This window comes from Danio aesculapii, chromosome 22 (assembly GCF_903798145.1).
Source record: "Danio aesculapii chromosome 22, fDanAes4.1, whole genome shotgun sequence".
Classification (NCBI taxonomy): Eukaryota; Metazoa; Chordata; class Actinopteri; order Cypriniformes; family Danionidae; genus Danio; species Danio aesculapii.
The window spans coordinates 38,747,551-38,774,794 of record NC_079456.1 but is presented as its reverse complement, the minus strand read 5'-3'; the positions used below and the strand labels follow the sequence as shown (position 1 = coordinate 38,774,794).

Genomic DNA, 27,244 nt, shown 5'->3' with positions numbered 1-27,244 from the left:
AGTTCAGACAGTATCACCCTCGCCACACTTGCACCATGCATCTTACCACAGTCAGTCACGTTGTGTCACTCCTTCCCTTTAATCCAGTGTTCATTTCCTGACGAGACATTTTAATATTTCAATTTGATTTAACTTCATGAGGCCCTAAAACTGATATGCATTTGAAAACCATTGCATTTATAACAGTGTTCATATATTGTAACAATACACCTGTCACTGTAATTTAAGTTAAGACTAGACATAATAGACAAATAATGATAATAATACTGCAGTACTTGTAGAGTGTTTTTACTACAGAGAAGTGTATTTTACTGTAGTATATTGTAGTGTTCACAACTGTTAATGAATGCTACAACATACTGTAGTGTTAACTATAATGAACTGTAATGCATACTGTAGTATTCTTTAGTTTTTTACTTCAGTGTATTCTTGTAAAATATATAGTTGTTGAAAACTACATTCATATGTTATATTATTATAGTTATATTACTATAGGAACTTCAACAGTGACTGCAACAGATTCATTAGTTATTGTAGTATGGTTTAAAAACACTGGCGTATTTACTATAAACAGTATTTAGGTCATGTGGGAATGCCTTAATGTTCTACTTAATAATGTTAGTAATGTAATGTAAAGTTGCAGATGAGTTACCCATAGTTCAACAATCCTCCCGAAACTCTAGTGACAGTAAACATTCACAAATGTTTGGTGTGAAACCAAAGAACGTCCTAATGTAAATGATCATGGCTGGCCTAAAATGTCCATCAGATGTACCCCTCAAAATCCTTCATCCCAATGGGCTCTTCAAAGTGGTCATGGTTTGGAGCGACATTTCAATATGGCGGCCATGACTGCATTCAATTTGAATTGTCCTTTGGAGATGTATTGTCGTTTCCATGATGGACATCCAGCATTCTCCAGCCTCCAGCGCCTAGACTGCAGCTCTGTACAGGACGTTTGGCCAGAGGAGAAATGGTCGTGTCCAACTGAGCCTGGTTTCTCTCCAGGTTTCTCTCCTTCACTTTGGTCAATTGGTGAAGTTTGTTCCTCCACTGTCTCCACTGGATGGCTTGGTTTGGGACTTGTGGAGCTGTGTATGGATGGATTTGCTCTTCAGTGTTTGGACTTTCAGCAGTGAAGATTAAACCACACTGAACTGAACTCTGAACACTGGACTGACACCGCTTCAGTTTACTAGAACTTCAGTGTTCAGCTGCTGCTACACACTCTACAGTGGAGAAGAGCTGGAGGAATACAGATGAACTGAATTTGGAGGGTGAAACATGCTGCCATGTGATTGGCTGGTTATATTTTGACATTATAGAGCAGTTTAACAAGTCTAGCTAATAATGCGGCTGGTCAGTCTACTTAATGATCAGAGTCTTTCTCATTTTATAAATTGCACATGAAGCCAGCAGTCTTCTCTTGTTCTCTTCTCAGTGTTGGGAGTATGGCATCCCGCTGTGCCGGGAACTAGCCTTTCAGTACGAGTCCCTGTACGATTATCAGAGTCTCAGCTGGATACGGGTCAGTGCCTTTTGATGTTCTTTTTAGAAAACGTGCATATATGAATAGGGATTATATAACAGCACTTTGAGTGGACGTCGCAGCTATTAATGCACTGTTATGTATTGTGCTCAGAAGGAGGTCAGCGCTGTGTGAATATTTAGCTCTTTCTTTCTGCACAGAAAATGGAGGCGGCGTATTATGACAACATCATGGAGCAGCAGCGACTGGAGCCCGAGTTCTTCAGGGTGGGGTTTTATGGGCGGAAGTTTCCTTTCTTCCTCAGGGTGAGACTTTACTTCTGTACGCTCTGTTTAAATATTACGAATTAATTTTATGCAAAACAATGATGTCTAATACTCTATTACTACATCTTTTCTCTCAGAATAAGGAGTTTGTTTGTCGGGGTCATGACTATGAGAGGCTTGAAGCCTTTCAGCAAAGAATGCTGGGAGAATTTCCTCAAGCCATCGCCATGCAGCACCCGAATCAACCAGATGAGGGCATTTTACAGGGTGATGCCCAGTGTATCCTTCACCATAATGAGATGAGAAATGCTTGATGCATGCGTGTGTTTATTCAGTTATTTGGTTTGTTAGTTGGTTGTTTCATTGACTGATTCTATTAGTGGATGAATGGATGGATGGATGGATGGATGGATGGATGGATGGATGGATGGATGGATGGATGGATGGATGGATGGATGGATGGATGGATGGATGGATGGATGGATGGATGGATGGATGGTTGGTTGGTTGGTTGGTTGGTTGGTTGGTTGGTTGGTTGGTTGGATGAATGGTTGGTTGGTTGGTTGGTTGGTTGGTTGGTTGGTTGGTTGGTTGGTTGGATGAATGGTTGGTTGGTTGGTTGGGTGGATATATGGATGGATGGATGGTTAGTTGGATGAATGTATGTATGTATGTATGCATGTATGGTTGGTTGGTTGGTTTGTTGGTTGGTTGGATGGATGGTTGGTACATTGATTGATTGGTTGTTTGGTTCATTGATTCATTTCATTGATTGATTGATTGATTGGTTCACTCATTAGATCATGCAATCATTAGCTAATTCCACTATTCATTCCTTCATTAGTTTATTTAATTATAGGAAGTGAAGCTGGAGAGAGAAAGGGAGGAAGGATTCTAGAAAGGTCCATAAGCCAGGATTTAAGTTTAGGATGCTTGAAGTGCAGTTGGTGCTATCAGTGTTAGGGTTAGGGTTGACAATGACATGACGTCTTGACAGCATTTTAATTCCCAGTATGATTTATCTGTTTAAACTATATTTTGAAAAAAACAGTAGCAGCGTTTTCTCTTGACATAAGCTTTGCCAGACCTCCAGATCTACGCTGTGTCTGCAGTTCCTGAAAACATGGACGTTATTCAGATGGACCGTGTGCCCGACCGCATCAAGAGCTTCTACAGAGTCAACAACGTCCGACGGTTCAGATATGACCGGCCATTCCACAAGGGTCCCAAAGACCGGGAGAACGAGTTCAAGGTAAAATGATGGCTCTCCTTCGGGATCACTGCTGGATTATGAAGAACCGCGTGTTACTTAAAGCGTTGTTGTGTTTTCAGAGTCTGTGGATCGAGCGGACTACACTAATCCTCACTCACCCTCTGCCTGGCATCTCCCGCTGGTTTGAAGTGGACAAGCGAGAGCTGGTGGGTCAATCTGCATAATCTTCAACATGATCAGCACGTTTACATGCACAATCTTAACCCGATTATGCTTAAAGTGATAGTTCACCCAAAATGTACATTTCTGGATAATTTCATTGTTAAGTTTCACATCAATACTGTAGTGTAAACTGTGGTGTAGTATAATATAACCCAAAGTGTTTGTTTATATTACTATAGTTATTATATTACCATAGCAACTCTAGAATTCAAGATTATTTACTATAATCTGATTCAGAAACACTACTGTACGTTACTAATATGTTTACATGTACACAATTCCTTCACGTGATTACAATGACAAACTTTTAATCGTCAAATCATGCCACCCAAAGACGAAACTCAAAATAATAGTCATAATGTGTAATAAATGTCAGTTTGACAAGTGGATTTGCTGAAGAAACATCGGCTGTGTACCCCTATCTGTCATGTATTGTAGGTGGAGGTCAGTCCACTGGAAAATGCCATTTATGTGGTGGAGAACAAGAACCAAGAGCTGCGCACCCTGATCAGTCAATACCAGCACAAACAGCTGCACGGAAACATCAACCTGCTCAGCATGTGCCTGAACGGCGTAATTGACGCCGCCGTCAACGGAGGAATCGCCAGATACCAGGAGGTGAACACAAACTTTGGGAGGTTGAAAAGAGCATTGTTTCTATTGGCAGATGAGTTTATTGTGCTTTAGAAAGCTCGCACTAGCTCTACTACTTTCTTCATGTTGAGTTGACACGGTTTTTGCCCCAATGAATGAACATCAACCGTCTCATAAGGGGCAGAGCACTGGAGATGCGTAGGCGCTTATAATCTTTACATGATCTGCTCTTAAAGGGCCATGAACACCCTCGCCCCCTGACTCAGCAGGGTGTCTTCACACCTCTAGTTTGAATAAAGTCAGGAAAGTGGGTGAGCACTGTTTAGGTGGGAGTGTCGAGTGGTGAAAGAGGGAAGGGTTTGCATGAAAAGGGGAGTTTCAGTATGTGCACATTTATTTTCAAACCGGAAGAACGAATTCACTCGAAATAACCCAACAACCAATTTTCACTTATTAGTAAATATATGTGTCCTAATAGTGTTATTAGCAGCGTGGGCCACATATATGACTGTCATCGTCTCAAAACAAGTGTTTTGGTGTTTCGTGACTCTTTAAAGGCATAGTTCACCCAAAATGTACAATTTCCTGTTTCTCACCCGAAGCGATCAGGTGAGCGGCAGTCAATGGAATTTTTTAGATTAAAAATAAACACAAGGCTAGTCCAAGGCTGTGTCCGAAATCGCCCACTATTCGAGTGGGTACTACATTTGAATTTGAATTTACTACATGACCATTAGAAAATTACGTTCTATATAGAATAAATGGAACTCAGACATACTACATCCATCATTTGTCATGATCACATGACCTACCAGCGTTGGTTGTGTCAGTTCTCTATCAAATCTCTCACATGGCATTATGGGTTAGCATAGCATGCATCAGATGCACACTTCAGAATCATGCTGGAAACATACATTTAAATTCTGTGAATTTAGACATACTTGTCTCGCATACTGTTTTTAGTATACTACAGTATATAGTGTGGAAGTATGCGATTTGGACGCAGCCCAAATCAATAGCCTTGGCTCCTGATGACACACCGAGGCCTTGTGAGGCAAAACAATTGGTCCGTGTCAGAAACTGAACATTCATTCATTCATTCATTTTCCTTCAGTTTACTCCCTGTATTCATAAGTGGAATGAACCACCAACATGTCCAGCATATGTTTTACACAGTGGATGCACTTACAGCTGCAATCCAGTACTGGGAAACACCCATACACACTCATTCTCTCACACACACAGAAACTCATACTCTACAGCCTGTTCTTGGCAGAGAACGGTCAAAGTACTCGCTCTACAAACAAGTGTGTTCATGACTATAGAGACAAAGCAGAATAATATAATAAGAAAAGATCAGTTTTCAACATCAAGCAGCACAACAAACTCTTTTTAACGTCAAGAAATCAATGGAAGTGAATGAGAGCGGAAGTCTCGAGCCTAAACGATTCCAATGGCTGCAATACATTTAAACTGTTAGTATAATTGTTTTCCTGCTCATTGTCTCTCAGGCGTTCTTTGATAAAGAGTACATTAGCAGTCACCCAGAGGATACGGAGAAGATCACCCAACTCAAGGACCTGATGCAAGAACAGGTAAACACATCATTTTAGCAATCCAGAAATAAAAATGAGAAGCTCAAGTAATCACTTTTATATAAAACAACCCCACAGGTCCACGTCCTCGGTGTGGGTTTGGCCGTGCATGAGAAACTGGTGCACCCAGAAATGCGTCCCCTGCACAAGAAGCTGATCGATCAGTTCCAGATGATGAGGAGCAGTCTTTGTCATGTGAGACCTCACATCGGCTTTTCATGCACATATGTTGACAACATTTGAATTTTGAAAGGAAATTTTAAATAAAGACCCCAATCATTCGATCCTATCAACACGGCTGACGTGTTCACAATTCAGTTCCACAACACTTGACGACACCTATTCACAGTGAATGGGAAGCGTTGATGCGCTGTGTGAAGCATGCGTTACAGTAGTGAACTGTAAAGAATGTATGTGGTGTTTTACTGGGCTGTAACATTGCAGCAAAGTCTAACAGTGTACATTGGAAACTGTTCACTTGATCATCTATAAACTGGTGTATTACATGAAATATGTCTTTCATGAGCGCAGACAGTGTGGATATTCAGAGTAGTGTTTCTATGTGGCCCTGCAGGGCCTGCCCGGTCTGGATAAGCTGAGTCCAGCCTGCTCTGGAGCGAGTACCCCACGCGGCATCCTCGCCACACACAGTCCCATGAGTCCTGAGAGTATCAAACTCATGCACAGACACAGGTCAGTACACCACTACACACACAGTTCTGATGGATTGGTTGTATATGAACTATATAGGTGAGCTTATGAATGTTTGAGTTGAAATGTGACAGTAAATGCCATTTTTGATGTTGAATGTCAAATCTGATGTCTTTGGAATTGAACAGTACAACACGTTTCCCTTTGAACAAGAACTCTGGACAAATTCAATATGAATCAGTATTATTTTAGATCTTTTACATAATGGAAAGTTTCATTTCATATAGGTATATTTCTTTCAAATACTTATTGTGTGGCATCTCACAGGAAACTCAGCAGTAATCAATTTGTGTAGTGTTTGTCATACACGTGTAAATATAAGAGAGATCCCTGCACTCTAGACACAGCCCTTCCTTTCTCTTCACAAACACTCCTTGACCGTGTATTCCTCATGCGCACATACTCATGCTGCCCACCCTGAACACACGAGCTTCAGCTCCACCACGTCTCTCTCATGTCTCTCTCTGTTTGTTCCTCTCTCCCTCTCTCTCTCTTCTGTCACTTCTTCTCACATATGTTTGACATCTTTCTTTGTGCATGCATTACTCCTTTCTCTTCTGTCTCTTTTTTGTTCATATTCGCACGGCTGCCGGTGTTCTACCACCCTATGATCTTCTTTTCCTTCATCTTGATTCATTTCCCCCATTCCTGTATGCGTTTCTCTTCCTGCTTTTCTTTTCCATCCCTGTTGTCCGTATCCCTCTCCTCCCCCTGTCTGTCTCTTTCTCTGTCTTCCTCTAGCCCTCTGAATGTGTTGGGCTCTGTCCGACATTCCTCCTCTTCTCTCTCCTCTCACACCTCCAGTGAGACAGGAAACCTCCTCATCATGACGGACAGTATGATGGAGCACCCAGAGGACCTTTATCGCATGCAGGTGGGCTACATGAACTCATAATACACACAGCCTACAGGTACATCTCAGCCTTTATTTAGGGCACCCAAGCTGTATCATACAGGCCTGTAGCCAGGAGCGGTTCGGGTAGTTCGGAAGACCCACCCCTCACTGACAAAGGTCCAGAATTTGGTCAAAATATCCAGAGTAGAATCCTCTGTTGGCTGTGGCTTCGACGTGACTTTAGCTAATCAGTTTTGATCAATGCTAACAAATATTTTTTTATAAGTCCAACATCCGGCTGTGCAAGAAAACGGACAATCTAATGTAAGAGAAGTCATCATTCGTGACTCTATTGTGGAGAAAACATTTTACAAGAAACTTTTATTTTAAATCTTGGACCTTATTCTTGAAACTAAATAATGACCAGTAAAAAGGGGTGAAGCACCAAAAGCGGCCCATATTAAAATTAATTTGAATACTATTTTAGCTAAAGTAGTCAACAAGTGTGGCTGATGACAAGCTATTTTAGAATAGTGCTTGAAATGCCACTATAATGCAGATTTAAATCTCATAATTAAATAGAAAATGGTTGCAAAAAGGTCCACTTTTTGAGAAAAGAGAACCACCCCTTTGGCCAGGCTGGCTACAGACCTGTAACAACCACCTAGTGGTGCAGTATTGGCCCATTTCCACTAAGCATTACAGTTTGGCACAGTACAGTATCTATTTATGTTAATTTTTACTGTCAAAGGTACTAAAAAAACAAACCTTAATGTACCACTTTTTTGGCACCCTTTCCAAGGGTAACCCAATGGGCAACTATTAGTTTGATTGTATCTTGGCCTTAATAGCACCCCAACTACCACCCATCACTTCATTAGAAACTGCCTAACCATGTGCTAGCACCACTTAGCAGTACCTTAGAGAACACTCATAACACCCCAGCAAACGTCATGACTTTGCCAAGTACGATGTGATCCTGGATTAACAGTTATGTTGATTCTGGAACATCATTTTTTTTTTGCTCAAAAATGTAAGCCATACTTATTCCCTACGCCTAAACCCGAGCATAACTGTACATTATTCCCAAAATCAGAGGGGAATAATGGTTGGATAACACTCATGTAGAAATGGATACACCTAAACTTAACAGTAACAGTAAACATATACTTTAATTCTGATTGGCTGATTGGAATGTTGTTCAGGATCAACATAGATGTTATTCCAGAAACGTGTCCTATTTGGTAAAATCAGGTTGGCAGTGATTCACTTAGCAACCTCTAAGAACAACCTAGCAACCACGTACCACTTGACCATCTGCGTAGTAAAGGCCCTGGTATACTTTAAACGAAATCAAAGAACAAGCTGACATAACATCATTTCAAACTAACTCCAGCCAAAACAAAGTTCCTTTTGAGTTCCTTTGAAACATCTCACCACAGTAATCTTTTGGGGAGTTTTGGCTCCTAAAAACCTTTGAGCGACCATTGGTTCCTGGCCATTGATGTGTGATTTTGTGCCTTTTTGCATCTCGTTCCACAGAGGTCAGACAGAAGAACAACATAAAAAAATTCACTAGGCACATGAAAATACTAGAGTTGAGTAGCAGGATCCACACCTCGAGGAGTATCCACACCTGTACTACCGCTCACAGAGAGATACTGCTACTGCCGTGTGGGAGGATAGGAAGGATTCAAAAGAGGATACTGTCAATCAGGCTTTTCAAACTTGTTTGCACTCAAACTAAGAATGAAAAACTTTAAAGCACACCAGGGCCTTAAACAAAAGAAACCAGTCAGCTCTCACAACTCCCTGACAACCCATCAAAACAGCTTAGCATTTGCAGAACGACACTACTAGCCAGGATCAACACTGGGAACTAACACAAACACTGTAGATGATGTTTTCTGTTTCCCCCATGTAACCTTTCAGCCCAGTCCATCATCATCCAGCTTGAGTTCGACGCATTCAGCTCCGTCTCAGATGATCAACTCGGGGCACGGCAGCATCAGAGGTGAGAACCGAGAAGATTTTCATAATAACACAAGGTTTAACATTAAAGATTCCCACACTGAGATTATTTTCAAACTATTTCCTTTTCTCAACAGTTGGGTCCCCATCACTACCTGACAGATACAGGCACAACCGGGAGGTGTTGATGCTTCTACCACCGCACAGGGATCGGCCCAGTAGTGCCATGTACCCCAATATAACCGAGAATGGACAGGTGGTGTGTCTACCTTGAGATGCGATTAATTTAGTTTAAGAGTCATTAAACTGTCTGGAACTGAGTTTTGATGGTGAGATGATGCCAGGAATAAATGTTTATTTTCTTTTTCTTTCACCAGCCTACTAATCATCAGAGGGCTCTGTATCATCAAGTCATTGGTCCCTGCAAACCTTGCAGTGACCCCAATCTTTCCGTGGCTGATAAAGGTATGACTGGGTGTGTATAATTCTCCGAACCCACTGTAACTCACAATCCCCTGATTGTGCAGAATTACAATTCATTCTCCATACGAAATCGCTCCATCTCTGAATGATTTTTTGAACATGCAACAATTCTGGTGTAATACGCTGACCATGTAAATCAGATATGTTTGTTGGTGAACAGCGTGCTTATGTTGGTAACCCTCCTGTACCAGCTCTTGTTAGGCTAGTTTAACAGCCAGCTGGTAACAAACCTTCTATCAGTCCTACCTGAGATATCTGGTACCTTCACATGTGGGCCCAGCAGGTTAGTGATGTGGTCTATTTTTCTCTGGCAGTGCTGACGGCTCCCAGCAGTTGGAGTTTGGACAGTGGCACCAGAGACACTCTGCCGTTCCTCTCTGCTCATGTCGGGAGTGTGATGGCCCCACCTGTTCCCCCTCGCACCCTTCCTCCCGGTAAGAAACAGCATCTTTAGGGAAAGGTTTCATTTGGGAAAGTCTCATGAAACCATTGCTTTTATTTTTGGAATATTGTGAAAGATGAATTATGTCATTGGTTACCTTAAGATCTTTTATGCATGGCAAGGTGCCACAAAATGTCTATTCATTGATGCAAGCTGGTTGACAGACATTTGGAATGTGTATCTACCAAAGAGTGCATGTAGTATATGGGGGATTTTGTGAAAATGTGAAGCCAGTAGAGCTTTTAGTGTGACTAATTTTACTGTGATCTAGGTTAAACAACTCTCATTGCATCTTGAGGGACATAGTTGTATCACAGATGTGCACTTGAGTCTATATCGAGAAGTAAATGGGTGGTTGGAAAATAACATCCTACATCACAGCTCAAAGAAAACAATTTGTAGTTGCAAACGGAGCATATTAAAGTGATGTCCTCATTCTATAATGAATGAGTTTCCTTTTTACTTCATTTAGGCATCCTATTAATTTATAGGAAACCGAGAGAAAGAATACACATAATTAAATACTGAGAAACAAATATTAGTCCTTTCATTTGGATTATTACAGTAATATGCATCTCGTCAACTACCCGAATGTGTCTAAAGTGTAGCATCCTCCTTTTCATTTCAGTAGATTTCCCCACATCTGAACATCGATCCTTTGCTTCTAGCATAAATCCTCACATGATTGAGTCATTTCCTGTTCATTCCCTCTATCCCAGCCATTACCCTCCTCTGAACGTCAGCTAAGTTCAGAAAGAGTCCTTGATAGTGCTTGCTGAGTGAGCGCATGCCGACCTGTTTGCCAGCAAGTATGTACCAGCGTGTGCTCTTTCCAACCCTGGTTCTGTCCAACTGTGTCTCCCCCTTTAGGACACTTCTCGATGCACTTTGATGCTTTCCACCACCAGATCAACGAACTCCCTCCAGCTCTCCCCGCGCGCTCCTTAAGAAAGGTATCCTCCGCCTAGATGTGTCCTGTTAGTCCTTATCATGCATGTCCGCGCTAGCATTCCAAGATGTCTTATGTCCTGTTAACCTCAGATGCTCCCACCTGTTCTCCAGCCAAAACACCCAGAGCCGAATTGTCCACCTGTCTGCTTCTGGTTATAATTGGGTTGTTCTTGTCCCTAAGATGCTAAAGTGTTTGGGTTCATTATGTAATTGTTTCATGTGCATCTGTATATGTCCGCATCTATAGTGCAATTAATGTGTATGTGTGTGCATATGTGTGCTTGAGATTGTCGCTTCTCCATTATGAACCGGAGGTCAGTAGGATGAAAGTGAAGGATGAGGATTATAGGGTGACTGATAAAGATCAAATCTGCTTCTGTCATCCAAAGTCAGGTCAGAGAGTAGCTTTAAATCAGAGGAGCTAAACCCTGCTCCTGAAAATCGACCAACTAATTCGATCAATATACCAGAAGTAGCCATGGAATTTCATTGGGTTTGTTTGGCAGTGTTTGCTTTAAATGTACAGATTATGGCGGTAAAGTCCAAGTGATAGGACACCCATTCTGCCAAAAAGGCCATGCTTCAAATGAAACATTAAACCAACTATGAAAATTAAGTTTTATTAATGTTCCTGTTCTAAGCTTCACTCTTCCGTAGTTACATAATGTAATTAAACAGATGGAAAACCAAAGGTTTCTATTTTTAAGGCTGATATGGATAGGAATTATACTCTCAGGTGAACACATAGTAGTTTTAAGTTTTATTCTTGGCTCTTCCATACTATTGTTGGATAGTGCTTGGTCTTTTGTAGCCCATACATTGCAAGGGGTTTAACACGTCTCATGGAGTGGATTGGTGAACTCAAATTCTGGAGCTCAAATCATTGACTTCCAGTGGCTGCATTCATAGCAGAAACTCCAGCAATAGATCACCATTATACAACATGGAAGAGCCAGGTTAAGATTTAAAACTACCGACTGTGTCCATCCGACAGAAGACAGTCATTCACACAGATGATGGCTGGAGGATGAATAAATTGTGGAATTATGGGGTCATTTGTAATTGAACTGCTTCTTTAAGAATATTTCCACTGTCAACTGTGCAGATCATTAGAACTAAATGTGGTTAAAACTTAGCTTAGGATTTAGGATTTAGCTGCCTTGCTCTTAGGTTTCCTGAAGGTCATCCTACTGGTCTTACTTTTAAACATTTCAACAGAAAAGGTGTTAATAATGCAGTGTAATGTTGACCAAGACCTTGTTTACCTGTCCTTACCAGTCACCCCTGCACCCTATACCTGCCTCACCCACCAGTCCACAGTCGGGCCTGGATGGCAGTAACTCCACCTTATCCGGCAGCGCCAGCAGTGGTGTCTCCTCCTTGAGCGAGAGCAACTTCGCCCAGTCCTCCTCTGAGCCTCCAGCTCGAGCCGACACCTTGGACTCGATGCCGAGCAGCCAGGCCTGGACCACAGACACGGAGGAGGCCGAGAGTCCCTATCTCCCCGTACGCTACAGCGTCTCCGAGCCTGAAGTTCTGGACCCTCTCAAGCCCGCTCCATGCCGTAGTCACTCCGCCCCGTTGGGTGTAACCCCAGGGATACCCTCTGATGGCCACCACCACCATCACCTCCATCTCCACCATCACCACCCACACGCAGTGCACATCACCCACCCTCACTACCACCACCACGAGCCTGCACCTGCACTGCCTCCCAAACCTTACCTGAGGGAAGGGTGCATCCCTGAGGAGGACCTGAGGCCAGTTCCAAGGCCTATGCCCCGCAAGATCTCCCAGCCTCTGCTCACTAACAAGGAGGAACAGGCCAAGGTGGCCTGGGAACATGGCATCAGTGAAGAATAGACAAAGAATAACCTGGACTGTTGGCTTTGGCATGATTTGTGGTTGGATTTTGGGAAAGTCCCAAAACAATTATTGATTTGAACCTTCTCTGCTCCCAGTATACCCAGTGTAGGTCTTTTCAACCTTTTAAGAAGTGCTTGCCATGTTACTGAGCTTCTACATGCTAGTGAGATGTTTTGTTTTGTTTTGCGCTTAGTGGTGGTTGGTTGGGAGTTGCACAGGATCCTTGAATTCAAACTGCTCATAGAGCCCAAACTACTCCCCCTCGTTGGTATCTTGTTTGGGTTCTACAGATATGATAAGTTGTAATGGTACAAAGAGATCAACAAGGAAGCACAAACTGAGAGTTCGATGGTTTTCAGGTGTATCGTGTACTCAGAGATAACACTTGTCAATTTGATAACTTCTAAACATTTCATTATGGTCATTGCAATAGTTCTGACATCATACACTTTCAGCTTATTTGTACGGTTGGGTTGAACTCAGAGCTTAACCTTCGAGCACCAAAAACCTTAGTTTTGCCTTTTTTTTCAAAGGAACTCATGTTATAATTTAGAAAGAGCTAAAACAGTGGATCTGTGGTTTGTTAAATAGTGGACACATCTGAAATTTAGTTTGACTTACATCTCACTAGCCCACGTAAGGATGAATTTCAAACGATCTTTGACGATGTGCTCTTGGACTAAGCATGCTCATTTCTCCTGACAGCTTGCTTACATCCCAATCCAACGCAAAAGCCTCAGATGAGGTTTTATTAATGCAGCGGTTGATATAACATGCTAACACTTCATTACAGACCTAAAAACACTTAACAGAACGTCTGCTACCTCCTGCACGGTTGCGGGAAGCTTCTCCTCAGAGAGAATCTGCACTGATTTGACAGTAAGAGGCTTTTACAATCTTCGTAAAGCCTCATTACACCCACAATATTGTCGTGCTGCGAAAGCAAATCAGCCACTCTCAACGCTACTACCCCGTTACGCTAATAACACAACAGCCAAAGCGCTGTTAAATCAAAGCCATTTCACAGATGTCTCCTCACAGTAAAGCGGCTTTTGGTCTCAGCAGGTTCCTTTGGGAATTGATTTGCGTTCCTCTGCGTTGACAGTTTTCATAAAGAAGTCTATATTTTTAGATAGAGCTGATATAAAATTCCAAGACTTTAATATAATTGTATAGTAAAAGAAATTGCAAAAAGAGTTAGAATAAATACAGCTTAGATTATATCATACAATATATTGCTATGAAAGATTATATCACACATTTTTAAAGGTGGAGAGGTTTCATGGGTGTGTTTTATGTCGTGAGTTGAGTGGCTTACAGATACTGATGGATGCACATTCGGTACCTGATGGTGTTTGCATATTTACGTCTTAAGACTTGAAAGTAAATGTTATTTAAAAAGCTAATTTATATGTGCAATGTGCATGTTCTCTTCAATAGTGGTGAATATTACCCTGCATCACTTGAAGAGAGTGTCTGGTAGAGATATTGTTTTTATTGTATATCTGCACATCTTCATTATGTCACAATAAACGTAATTATATCTCATTTCAAATCTTGTGTCAGACAGGCAAGAATCTGCTGACCGCTTGCTGACGTTTACAACGGAAATCAAAAAAGCATGAAAGTCAACGGAGAGTAAAATGAACGTCTAGTAAAGCCCCGCCCACAGTGAACCCTCATTGGTTCAGAATTTTCATCTACATAATTGTGTTGAACATCAAATAAATTTTATCAGACCACATTTTGTAACAAATTTCGCAAATAAAATATTGCGAATAATCACTAGAAACGCATTTAGAGAAACAAATATCTGCTGTCCAATCGTAATGACATTTTCAACGGAGAGTAAAAATGAACGTCTAGTAAAGCCCCGCCCACAGTGAACCCTCATTGGTTCAGAATTTTAATCCACATTTTTTTGTTGAACATAAATTGTCATAAGAAACTTAATTATATCACATTTTGTAACAAATTTTGCAAATAAAATATCAGAAATTATAATAATAATTAATAATGATTAAAATATCGCAAATTATCACAAGAAACATAATTATATCACATTTTAAATATTGTGTCAGACAAACAAGAATCTGCTGACCGGTTGTTGACGTTTTCAACAGTAATTAAAAATGCATGTCTAGTAAAGCCCCGCCCACAGTGAAATCTTGATCATAATAATGTTGAACATCAAATAGATTGCTGTAAAGAAACTTAATTATACCACATATTGTAACAAATTTCGCAATTAAAATATTGCAAATTATCACTAGAAACATAATTGTATAACATTCAGAGAAACAAATATCTGCTGTCCAATAGTAATGACATTTTTAACGGTAAGCAAAAATGAACGTCTAGTAAAGCCCCGCCCACAGTGAACCCTTATTGGTTCAGAACATCAGATAGTTTCGTATTGGCTGGGAGTCAGACAGAATGTCCATGTTTATTGTGGACAAGCTAAATTTACAGGAGTTTTCATTTCATTTTTTAAAGTCCACCGTAAACTTTTATTTATTTGATTATGAATACTGCCCATTTGGCAATATACACTCTAATTAATGTTTCTTTCATCCTATAATGTGGTTTAACTTGGTTTAATATCACATACTTATTATAAATATGTACTTAAGGCTGCTCATAGTATGAACTGTACTTTAACTCCAAATACTTGAAGTATACGAAGGCAAAACGCGAGTTTGTATGCAGACTTAAACATGTTTCCATGTGCTTTTTTTGTAATATGAAGGCTGTACTCTTCAGATGCACATTGAGAGACGCATGCTATCTGAATAGCTGATCATCATTGAAGGCTTTATTTATGGCCGGAGACAGCAAATACACATTCTGACAGAGCTCCTTGCCTAAATCCATCACATTAAAACATTATGTGTTCTCTTCATCAGAATTGCCTGCTCATTTGTACACGCTTCCTCTTAAAGTAAAACTGATGTGTAGATTAATATTTATAACACTATTTTTATTGATTTACTAAATTATGAAGACATATAGTGATGCAGTAGATGTGTTGTGTCTCCCGGGACATAGAAATGCGCTGACTGATGAGTTATTAATCATTATTTATATGTAATATAAGTCATATTAAACATCGAGTGATCAGGGAAGGAACTGGAATCTATGCAAAGATCGAGTGTTATATTAGAGAGAGTGTTGAGGTCTATCTGTGACGGCCCATTTCTGTGAATATTCGCACTGATCAACTAAAGAAAAGCATTAATATTTATTGTTTTCAGCATTTCTTATTATGGCTTTCAAGACATTTTGCATGTAAATATGGACTGACGGATACTGTGCGTCTTGTATTCATTCACTAGCTCTCATTTTGCTTGCATAGCTAAGCAAAAAACTACATTAAAGTATTATAATCACGAGTCATTAATGCTTTAAATAAAGGTTTTGGCTCATTTGGCACAAGCAACCATGTACAAATATTGAGTGTACATATTTTACATGTTTGATATCTCGGCGAAGGTGAGCTGACAGTTTTAGGATTCAGTTTGAGGGTGACGTTTTATTTTGTACATGACAAAAGTTGCCCGCATCAGCGTTTCAAACTCAATACTACACTTTAGTTCATGTAGACAGCGTTGTGTGGATTGCTAATTAAATACTGGGCTTATTTTGCTGAAATGATTGATGATTTGAATGAGGTGAAGGCTAAAATTGGCTGGGTAAATAGAAAAGACAAACATGTTTTGGTCTGTACATATGGAAAGCTGAGTAGAAATGGGGACTAAACACTCCTGGCCTGCATTACAGTTCGTACCACACCATGTCTGGCTTTATTTTGTGTATATAATCCTTCAAAAGCTTTGTATTTATATGGTCAAGAGGGACAAATCATGTATAGACTGAGATTAATTGTCTGCCTGGTACTTTCTGATGTAAATGTGTTTTTAAAACTAAACTAAACTGCGACAAGTGAAAAAAAGGAGAACAAATCTTTCAATGGCCTACTCACTCGTTATTCTGTGTATTTTGCATTGGAATCTGAAGAGCGTTTTGTTTTACCATGCAGAAATACGAAAACCTTTGTACGAGTATTCTCAAAGTATTTTTTCTGTATATATTGTGCTAGCATGACTCAATGTGGTGTGGATTTTAGATGTAAATACACACGTTTTTTTTTTCCTACTCACTTAACCGCTGTGACGTGTAATTCATTAATAATGCCTAATATTAAAGATCATGTTTTATCAACTGATATTCGCCTTCCTTCCTTACTTGAATGTGTGATTGAAGCAGGTTTTCCAAGGTTTTCTGTGTGTTTCTGCAATGACACTAACTCATTCATTCTCCATTCGCCACAGCGGAATAAACCATGCCAGCATATGTTTTACACAGCGGATGCCCTTCCAGCTGCACCTCATCACTAGGAAACACTCATACACACTCATACACAATTTAGCCTACCCAATTCACCTGTACCATGTGTTTGGACTGTGGGGGAAACCGGAGCACCCAGAGGAAACCCACACCAACAGGGGGAGAACATGCAAACTCCACACAGAAATGCCAACTGACCCAGCCGGGACTCGAACCAGCAACCTTCTTGCTGTGAGGCGAATGTGCTGCCATGTCGCGGATATGTGTGTACATTTATATTTATTTGTGTTTTTATTAATTTCGACTAACACTAATATTGACTAATGTTGAAATGTTCATTTGGTTTATTTACTATACAGTTTCAGTGCTTCCCGCAGGTTTGAGCACACCATTTACCCACAGCACATCAATATTTAACTATATGCGAACAAAAACACAACATAATTAGATGTTTAACACTATTTTTATTAAGGCCACAGTTATGTTGAGTTTTAGCAATAAAATGATGACTTCTCTGCAAATTACACTCATTTTTTGAAACATTACCCACGGTAAAGTTATGCGACTGAAAATATCTCAGTCAAGCATAATAACTCTTCCAAAATCATCGTATTTTATAACATTTATGAGTCTCTATTTATGTAACACGAAAGACTACAAAAATGGCGTTCGTACACAAGGCGTAAATCGTCACCCGGGAGAGTTCAACCTCACAACCAATCAGAGGCCGCCAACTGGACTCACTCCCTGGATGAGCATCGCACACCCATTCAGAAAAGAGTGCGTGTTGCGACGTCACCAGCCAGCCAACAGGCGCCTGAAAAGTGTAACGCCAGCCAATCAGATGCGAGAGTGGGCGGGAACTTTCACTAGGAAGCGCCGTTGAAGCGGTAACGTTGCGTGTTGTCGAGCCGGTATCATTAGTGGTCGTTCAGAACCCAGATTAGCACTTTTCTTACCGTATTTAACCGTTCAGACGCGTTTATCAGAGCTTAGGATGTTATATTTAAGTGGGCTCTCTGTGGCATTGGCTCTCGCGCTGGTTCCGAGCTGCAGTGATGCTTTGAAAGATGGAGAGTGTGAAGGTGAGTTTGTAAAACACATGTGAATGATGCACAGCTCCTGTCAGAAGACTCATCTCACATCTGTATTGTACGGTACATGCTTAGTTAAGCTTAAGTTTTCTTTAAATTCTTCATTCATTGCATCTGTAAGATTTATTAATGTATTTTATTAACTGTATAATGTGACGTCAGAGTTAACATGCTTGTAGCACTGCTTTATATTGATATTTACTCATATGTTGTACATTTGTTTGCATTAGTATTGCGGAGGAAGCATTTCTGCCACCATACGTTTTGTTTTCAATGACAATTTTTGGACCCTCAGATATTAAGCTGTAAGCAGTGGGTCACAATTATCAGAAGTAATCATATCAGAATTAAATGAATGAAACACTGTGTGTGCTCTTGATGTATTCTGTATGTGCACTGATGAGATGAACATTTCCTAAATGAACTCGATGATGCAACATGACATTTCCATTGGCTGACTGTATGAATGTGATGAATGCAACCCTTTGGTGCTGTTTAATAAGCTTTGACTGGAAAATTAAACATTACTTTAGTATTATAATTTATATTTGATAATTCAGAATAGTATATAACTTTAAAAAGTTAGGCCGTCCTAGAAACAGCATGAAAAAGTTGTTTACAGAGATGTTTTCTTCGTGACCAAATAAAATAAAATACACTCAGCGGCCACTTTATTAGGTATACCTCACTAGTACCGGGTTGGACCCTCATTTGCCTTTAGAACCGCCTTAATCTTTCAGAGATTCAACAAGCTACTGGAAATTTTCCTCAGAGATTTTGCTCCATATTGACATGATAGCATCACACAGTTGCTGCAGATTTGTCGGCTGCACATTCATGATGCCAATCTCCCGTTCCACCACATCCCAAAGGTGCTCTATTGGATTGAGCTCTGGAAACTGTGGAGGCCATTTGAGTACAGTGAACTCATTGTCATGTTCAAGAAACCAGTCTGAGATGATTGGCGCTTTATGACATGGTGCGTTATCCTGCTGGAAGTAGCATCAGAAGATGGAGACACTGTGCTCATAAAGGGATGGACATGGTCAGCAACAATACTCAGGTAGGCTGTGGCGTTGACACCATGCTCAATTGGTACTAATGGACCCAAAGAAATTCTCCCCCACACCATTACACCACCAGCCTGAACCGCTGATATAAGGCAGGATGGATCCATGCTTTCATGTTGTTGAGGCCAAACTGTCTGTTGATCTGACCAAAATATAATTTGATTTAATTTAAATTTTCTTTAATTGTCACACAAGCACCACCAGAGGGTTAATGTATTAATATGACTGCATATAGGCAATAAAGCTTTACAAATCTTTGCTTCTCAGTCTGTGTGGGTTTCCTCCAGCGGCTTTACCAGACAATACAAGAAAACAACGTCAAGTTCGACAGCGACTCCATTGAAAAAGCTCTTCTAAAGTCGTGTAAAGATGCCAAAGGGAAAGAAAACAGATTTGTAAGTATCTGTCCATGAATGATGCATGTTTTAGGGTGTTCACATTTGTCTAAAGTATGCATTTAGCACTAATTCACACTGTTTTAACTAATGATATCAACACAGTCTGTTAGTCTCCTGGGTTGTGTTCACACTTGGCAGGACTATTTATTTTTGTTCATAGTTTCCTCTTTAATCAGTTTTCGTGTACACTCAGTGTTATTATATAGGGGCAACCAGTGATGCAGCAACAAAGATTACCAATGAAGTTTCCAAACCAATGAGTTACCATGTGCCAGTGGAAAAGATCTGTGAAAAGCTCAAAAAGAAGGACAGTCAAATCTGTGAGCTCAAATACGGTGAGTTGTTTGCATAGAAAGGTACTTTCCACTGATTAATGCATTACTTCTGCCTCTTAGTTGACAAATACAAATGTGAAACCATATCATTTCCATCCATCTGTTTAAGCTTTCTATCTAGATTGTGTCGACTTGTATAGTCGATAGTAATTGTACACTACCTGACTAAAGTATTTGATCCCAGTTGTAAGAGCAGCACATAATAACCAGACTTATAGTTGATCATAGTGTCAGAAGGTGGATTTCTCTGATGGATCATCTGTTGATCTGCATCCCAATCATCACCAATACTGCAGAAGACCTACTGGAACCCACATGGAGCCAAGATTCTCACAGAAATCAGCTGGTAAAGGAGAAATCATGGTTTGGGGTTATATTCAGTATGGAGAGATCTGCAGAGTGGATGATCAACATCAACAGCCTGAGGTATCAAGACATTTGTGCTGCCCATTACATTACAAACCACAGGAGAGGGACAATTCTCCAGCAGGATAGCGCTCCTTCTCATACTTCAGCCTCCACATCAAAGCTCCTGAAAGCAGAGGAGGTCAAGCTGCTCCAGGATTGGCCAGCCCAGTCACCAGACATCAACATTATTGAGCACGTCTAGGGTAAGATGAAGGAGGAGGTGTTGAAGATGAACACAAAGACTCTTGATGAACTCTGGGAGTCCTGCAAGAAGGCTTTCTTCACCATTCCAGATGACTTTATTAATCAGTGATTTGAGTCATGTCAGAGATGTATGGATGCAGTCCTCCAAGCTCATGATGGAGTCAGACACATTATTCATTCTGTTTCCACTGCAGCATGAGCACATATTCTATACTGGACATTATTGAAGGTTCAGTGAGCAGACTTTAGTCTAAGCAGAGTCAGACCTTACTGTCCTAATCAAATCAGTCAACATCAAGACATGATCAGATTATATTGTGCTCAAATAAGCCTCATCTAGAGGCCTTTACCTTTCATATAAGACACTTCTGATACCAAATCATCAACTAGAAGTCAAGTTATTATTTACTGTTCCTCAAACTGGGATAGGTGACAAGACTTTGTCAGGTAGTGTATACATCCTCTATTCAGGTCATCTGATGAAGGTATAATCATATTGAAATACATATAGCAGAATAACAAAATATCACAATGTTAGATTTGAGTGTCAAGCAGTCCTAGTGTATATAAGAGACTATAAAATGAAATTAAATGGTTCAAGCTGTATATACTGTATATAATGATCTGTTGAGGTTTTCGGAGCAGCATATGCAATGCTTTACTCTGTCTGAAAACTGCCTTATTTATTTTTTTAATTTAAAATAAAACAGACCTAAATAACTGCGCTGTAAATTCATTTTCCTGCCTAGATTTGAGTTTGATATGAATGTCTGACAGCTGAAATGCATTACATGTTGTTTCCCTTCCGTCCTCTAGATAAACAAGTTGACTTGAGCTCTGTCGACCTGAAGAAGCTGAAGGTGAAAGATCTGAAGAAAATTTTGGAGGAATGGGGCGAGTCCTGCAAAGGATGCGTGGAGAAATCCGACTTCATCCGCAAGATCAATGAGCTGATGCCCAAGTATGCGCCCAGCGCAGCCAAGGCACGGACAGACCTGTAAACCCGCAGGGAATTATGGCACCGAGGCAGTGGCCAGAGGCGTTTAGGGTGGAGATTTGCGCTGTGCAGCTTGACTGTGGGGCTTGCATTGTGTTGTCACTTTACCATGTTCTCCAGGGGTAAACAAACATGACTCGCACTTCCACAGAAACACAACATTTAATTTATGTTCTGAGTAATGACATCCAACACAACAGAGATGCCTCCTGACCGTATGGGAAACATGTTCGACACACTTTGCCTAGTTTGATTGACATTTTCTTCCTTTTTATTTTGTTTGGAGTACAGGCTTTCTTTTAGTTTGGAGGCGAGTCTCGTCTGCAGAACATTGGGTCCGTTTGACTGGACTTCTTTGCTGTAAAATGTTTAATACGATTATACTGTCTTTTTCATTAAAATGAGGAAAAGCCAATAAGCTCTTTTATTTTTCTACTTTGTGTTTGCATCCGTCATCTTTTTTAGTCAAATTTAAATATTTCCATCAGGGATTAGCATTTTATTTGACTGGCTTGCATTTGCAGCTATGGGGAAACACAAGAGACCACTTGAAAATGCTCCGATCTCTGGGTTTAGTGGATTTTTTTAGGCAAGAATTTGAGTGAAACGTTACTATTATTTTATTATTTTTCCAGAAAATACAGTTGTTTATAATAAATGATTGTATTTGCTGGGAAATCAGGGTTATTCCATCACCTTTTTTTAATCTTATATAAAACGCTCAACATGTTGCATGTCAGCAGTAGTTTACAGCATATAACAGGTTGCTCGAACATAATGACTATACATCATAAATGCACACCATATAGTCACTCTTCTTCCTCTACAGATGGACATGATGGTTAGCTTCAACATTGATTTCTATGGTTCAGTGCAGCACTCATTACATGTGTTTGTAAGTCACAATACATATTTTGATACATTAAATAAGTTTAAGCACAGATTTTGGATTGTCATATGCATTTCCTTTAACTTTATAGTATTGTCTGCGCTATTTGCTGTACACTGCGCAGTGTTTATAGCTTACCAAACTGCATATAATACGATTAATTGATATATGCATAGTGTTTTATAGTAAATAGTAAACTATGCAATCCTGTAAAACAAACCTGTGTGTTTCCCTCAGCTCTCCCAGAGTCATTGAGAGGAGAATAGATGTATTTCGCTCCCTGAGTCTTATTTTTAGTGTCAATGTTGATTTTCCATCATTGTAGTAGCGTGACGCGATGCGCTCTGACGTCAGCGGAGTCTCCTCCCACTCGCGGAGCGCGCACATTCCTTTTGTCCAAGATGGCGGAATAGATGCAGCCGAGGCGACGCTAATGTTTTTCCTTTTATTTTTATCCGTAAAACTCAGCATCCAGGCGAGCGTTCTTCCGTGCACACGTTAGCTAAAGTCTTCCACACGGATGCGCAAGCTCTCTCGGAGCCGTGAGATTCCACCTCGGAGCTGATTTTATATTTTTGCCAGCGGAGCATCACTGGATAATGAAGCGGCAGGCCGAACGCGACGCGAGTCCCTCCAGAACGCTCGCCAAACGCGTCCGCGAGCGCGACCGAGAGCGCGAACCGAACCCTCCGCTCGCGCTGCTGCTCGCCGAAAGCCGAAACTACCATAAGCGGAGCCGCAGCCGCGAGCGGGAGAAGCCGCGAGTCCGCGAGGAGAGAGAGAGTCTGCATCACCGGCCGCATCACGAGCTCGGTCTGCTGGGACGGGCTCCCCTCAGAACCACAGCGGTCCTGCCCAAAGGTAAGACCCCATCCGCTGAAACTGTGGGCGCACGACTCGAATACAAGACACTATTAATAAGCAACCTGGGGTCTCAGCTCTCCGACGAGCATGTAGAGGACGGACTGTTTCATGAGTTCAAAAAGTTTGGGGACGTGAGCGTCAAGCTGTCCCACACGCCAGAACTGGGCCGAATTGCGTATGTAAACTTCAGACACACGGAACACGCGCGGGAAGCTCGTCATGCCAAAACCCGGCTGGTGCTGTACGACCGTCCGCTGAAAGTGGAGCCCATGTACATGCGGCGGCGCAGCGTCACTCCTCCAGATGTGAGCTATGTGTCTCTGCACAGCGCCGCGTACGCATACAGGCAGCGCTCCCTGTCTCCGGGGGCCGGGAGCAGCGCCCTCAGGGAAATAAGGCCCAGGCATTATGTGGAGGGTATGGCGCTCAGCAGGGACAGAGTTTTGGACTATTACACAGCCCTGGAGGAGAGGACGCGTGCCTATGCCTATCAGCTTCCCGAGGAGGACTTAAAGCCGGAGGACGATCAGAGAGCCACACGGAACTTGTTTATCGGCAATTTGGATCATAATATCACTGAGGTGGAGCTACGGCAGGGCTTTGACAAGTATGGGATTATTGAGGAAGTGGTCATCAAGCGGCCTGCGCGTGGACAAGGAGGTGCTTATGCTTTTCTTAAATTTCAGAACTTGGATATGGCTCACCGGGCCAAAGTGGCCATGCAGGGGCGTATGATTAATGGCAACCCGATTAAGATCGGATATGGGAAAGCTAATCCCACGACCCGGCTCTGGGTGGGCGGACTCGGTCCGAATACATCGCTGGCCGCTTTAGCACGTGAGTTTGACCGCTTTGGGAGTATCCGCACCATAGACTATGTGAAAGGAGATAATTTTGCTTATATTCATTATGAGAGCCTGGATGCGGCGCAGGCTGCTTGCGCACAGATGCGTGGCTTCCCTCTGGGCGGCCCGAGCCGCAGGCTGCGTGTGGATTTTGCTAAAGCTGAGGAGACGAGGGCGTACCCCCAACAATACCAGCCCCCTTTGCTTCCTCCTCCACATTATGATCTTCTTCCTGAAGGTTACGCGCGCCACCGCAGCCTGGAGCGGGAGCTGAGAGCCAGGGCTCGCTCTCCCTCACACCCTCTGTTCGCGGAGCGAGAAAGAGACCGCCTCTCTGACCGGGACTGGAGCCCCCCAAAAGGACTAGAGCGGAGGGCTAACCCGGAGACGTTTGGCCGGGTCAGACAGCGCAGTCGGAGCCGCAGCAGAGAGCGCTGGCTGAAAGAGCGAGACCTGGAGCGCGGCCTCGGGAAGAACTTTGAGGAGCGCCGCAAGCGAAGGAGCCTCAGCCCCATAGAGCGTCCCGCAGAGGAGCGCGGGAGGTCAAAGCTCAGAGGAGGAGCGCCGTCCACTCCTGAAGACAGCCCTGACCGAGGCCGCGGCCGTCTGCCCGACTCCACCTCTGAACCCCTGGACCACACACCCGACATCAGCAGACACTCCAGCGACGAGCGTCCCGCACAGGATGACCCTGCCCATCCGAGGAAGGACGAGCGCGATCGCAACCCCCGCAAAAGCGAGATTGACCCTGACTCTCAATCAGACAAGTCCAAAACAGACTCCAAAAAGCCCAGCACGCTCTCTGAATACGCTCAATCGCTGAGCCGCGTCTGGCACGGCTCCCTAGTCCTGAAAAACAGCAGCTTCCCCACTAACATGCACATGCTGGAGGGGGGCGCGAGCTTCCTCCACTCCCTCATGAGGGACAACCAAGCAGGCGGGTCCAAGATCACACAGCTCAAAATCGCCCAGCGGCTGAGGCTGGATCAGCCCAAACTGGACGAGGTGACGCGCCGCATTAAGCTAGGCAGTCCTGATGGTTATGCAGTCCTCCTCGCCGTGCAGGGACCCATGGACCGCGACGCACCTCCTCCAGAACCAGGCCTTCAGCAGCGCCTTCTCCGAAACCTGGTGACTTACCTCAGGAACAAACAAGCAGCAGGGGTCATCGGCCTGCCCCTCGGCGGCCCCAAGGAGCGGGAGATGGGGGGCATGCTGTACGCCTTCCCGCCCTGTGACTTCTCTCAGCAGTACCTGCAGACTGCTCTGAAGACTGTAGGGAAGCTGGAGGAGGAGCACCTGGTCATCGTGGTGGTCCGAGACTCCCCTAATCCACAGGTTCTCTGAGTTTAGGAGGGGTGTTTTTACTTTAATACTTACACACAGTCCAATGCTCCAGGAAACTGAGCAGCATCTACAGAGCCGTTTTATAAGCTGAGTTTCTGCCAAGAGGTTTTCCAGCAGTGTTCAGAGCTCTTCCCACACGCCTCTCCTCTTTAAACAGTGTTTTATAGATGTGCATGCACAGCCCGGTGTGACTGATGTTCAGCTCTGCTGGTTAATCTGTGTCCTCATGTTCACAACTGCAGCAGAATGAGTCTGTTTAAAGTGGGAGATCATTCTTTAGTCAATCGTCACACTCAATTTACCTACAAATCAGATGCGTTCAGCTCATGTTTCATTGACCAGTGTGTTCAACCAGAAATGAACATCACCTCATCATTCACTCTCTCTCTCATGTGCTTTTAAACATTTGTGAGTGTTCTGCTGAACACAAAAGGAGATATTTTGAAGAATGCTGGTTGCCTGTGATTTTTACAGTCAGGAAAATTAGTCATGAGTGTCAACATTCTTCAAAATATCTCCTTTTGTGTTCAGCGGAAGAAATAAAATAGATTTTAAACAAGAGAAGAGTGACAGAATCTTCATTTTTGGTTGAGCTATCCCTTTACTGCCGTTTCACACATTCAGTAACACGTCTTCCACACGTGTGTGTGTGTGTTTCACAGTTATGTTCATAGAGATATATCAGGCTCAGTTCAGCATCATAACTAATCACATCTACCTCTTTACTCATGTAACATGTGTCAGGTATGTCTTACAAAATGAAGAGCGTCTGGAATATTCATATGCATCTGCAGCACTACCCAGAAGGTGTACTGTCGAATACTGTACTAATCCACACACACTAAACATTGCGAACACTACAGCTGAGGGTTGTGTACACATGAATGTCTTGTTAAGCCTTCTCTGGTCTCCGACTGCCCTCCACTGAATGACTTTAGTGCCGCGTCATTCGAAGCCGATGATGAATGCAGATTTTATACTCTGAAATGTCTGTATTAATGTGTTATTTCCAGATTTGAGTCGTCCTGCCAACACTACAACACTTTGCACTGAACGGTCATGTTATTTTCACATCCTCTTCTGTTGTTTATCCCTCTATTTTATCACTCCTCTTTTGTATTCTGTTGTTTTTAGTCTGTGAGCTAAACATGTATGACGTAAAAAAAAGAGTAAACATTTCATGTGCTTGTTTTTAAACCGAATCCTCTCGTCTTTATTCAGACACGTATGTTTTTAAACCGAATCCTCTTGTCTTTATTGACACACGTATGTTTTTAAACCGAATCCTCTCGTCTTTATTGACACACGTATGTTTTTAAACCGAATCCTCTCGCGTTATTGACACACGTATGTTTTTAAAACCGAATCCTCTTGTCTTTATTCACACACGTATGTTTTTAAACCGAATCCTCTCGTCTTTATTCACACACGTATGTTTTAAACCGAATCCTCTCGTCTTTATTCACACACGGTATGTTTTCAAACCGAATCCTCTCGTCTTTATTCACACACGTATGTTTTTTAAACTGAATTCCTCTCATCTTTATTCACACACGTATGTTTTTAAAACCGAATCCTCTCGTCTTTATTGACACACGTATGTTTTTAAACCGAATCCTCTCGTCTTTATTCACACACGTATGTTTTTTAAACCGAATCCTCTCCTCTTTATACACACACGTATGTTTTTAAACCGAATCCTCTTGTCTTTATTGACACACGTATGTTTTTAAACCCAATCCTCTCGTCTTTATTCACACACGTATGTTTTTTAAACCGAATCCTCTCGTCTTTATTCACACACGTAT

General features: G+C 42.0%; 3 protein-coding genes across 11 annotated transcripts in view; all 3 read left to right on the top strand.

The window, feature by feature from the left end:
- dock3 (dedicator of cytokinesis 3) overlaps window positions 1-16,863 on the top strand; it is a 208,627-nt gene extending 191,764 nt beyond the window's left edge. For 4 of the 9 annotated variants that reach the window (XM_056447328.1, XM_056447327.1, XM_056447324.1 and 1 more), the window contains 16 exons: window positions 1,442-1,528; window positions 1,690-1,794; window positions 1,893-2,034; window positions 2,841-3,007; window positions 3,088-3,174; window positions 3,629-3,808; window positions 5,296-5,379; window positions 5,458-5,574; window positions 5,933-6,072; window positions 6,832-6,964; window positions 8,858-8,939; window positions 9,034-9,155; window positions 9,274-9,361; window positions 9,694-9,813; window positions 10,692-10,774; window positions 12,051-16,863. In XM_056447328.1, coding sequence (XP_056303303.1) covers window positions 1,442-1,528; window positions 1,690-1,794; window positions 1,893-2,034; window positions 2,841-3,007; window positions 3,088-3,174; window positions 3,629-3,808; window positions 5,296-5,379; window positions 5,458-5,574; window positions 5,933-6,072; window positions 6,832-6,964; window positions 8,858-8,939; window positions 9,034-9,155; window positions 9,274-9,361; window positions 9,694-9,813; window positions 10,692-10,774; window positions 12,051-12,635 — 2,322 coding nt within the window. In that variant the 3' untranslated portion in view covers window positions 12,636-16,863. Of the gene's footprint in view, window positions 1-1,441; window positions 1,529-1,689; window positions 1,795-1,892; window positions 2,035-2,840; window positions 3,008-3,087; window positions 3,175-3,628; window positions 3,809-5,295; window positions 5,380-5,457; window positions 5,575-5,932; window positions 6,073-6,831; window positions 6,965-8,857; window positions 8,940-9,033; window positions 9,156-9,273; window positions 9,372-9,693; window positions 9,814-10,691; window positions 10,775-12,050 lie in introns of all 9 variants that reach the window. The other 5 variants (XR_008835714.1, XM_056447331.1, XM_056447326.1 and 2 more) reach the window with 5 other exon arrangements.
- Window positions 16,864-17,846: 983 nt separating this feature from the next.
- On the top strand, window positions 17,847-21,909 carry manf (mesencephalic astrocyte-derived neurotrophic factor). Its single transcript, XM_056447646.1, has 4 exons — window positions 17,847-18,070; window positions 19,417-19,544; window positions 19,741-19,882; window positions 21,311-21,909. The coding sequence occupies exons 1-4, from the start codon at window positions 17,983-17,985 to the stop codon at window positions 21,493-21,495; spliced, it is 543 nt and encodes a 180-aa protein (XP_056303621.1). The 5' UTR covers window positions 17,847-17,982; the 3' UTR covers window positions 21,496-21,909.
- Window positions 21,910-22,770: 861 nt separating this feature from the next.
- Window positions 22,771-26,633, top strand: rbm15b (RNA binding motif protein 15B). The gene has a single exon (XM_056447645.1). The coding sequence runs from the start codon at window positions 22,980-22,982 to the stop codon at window positions 25,434-25,436; it is 2,457 nt and encodes an 818-aa protein (XP_056303620.1). The 5' UTR covers window positions 22,771-22,979; the 3' UTR covers window positions 25,437-26,633.
- The last annotated feature ends 611 nt before the right edge of the window (window positions 26,634-27,244 follow it).

Bases quoted from the DNA above. Each gene is read 5' to 3' on its own strand.
- rbm15b (XM_056447645.1), top strand. From the start codon at position 22,980: ATGAAGCGGCAGGCCGAACGCGACGCGAGTCCCTCCAGAACGCTCGCC.
- manf (XM_056447646.1), top strand. From the start codon at position 17,983: ATGTTATATTTAAGTGGGCTCTCTGTGGCATTGGCTCTCGCGCTGGTT. The intron at 18,071-19,416 runs GTGAGTTTGTAA...TTTGCTTCTCAG, and splicing joins GAAAGATGGAGAGTGTGAAG to TCTGTGTGGGTTTCCTCCAG. The intron at 19,545-19,740 runs GTAAGTATCTGT...GTGTACACTCAG, and splicing joins AAGGGAAAGAAAACAGATTT to TGTTATTATATAGGGGCAAC.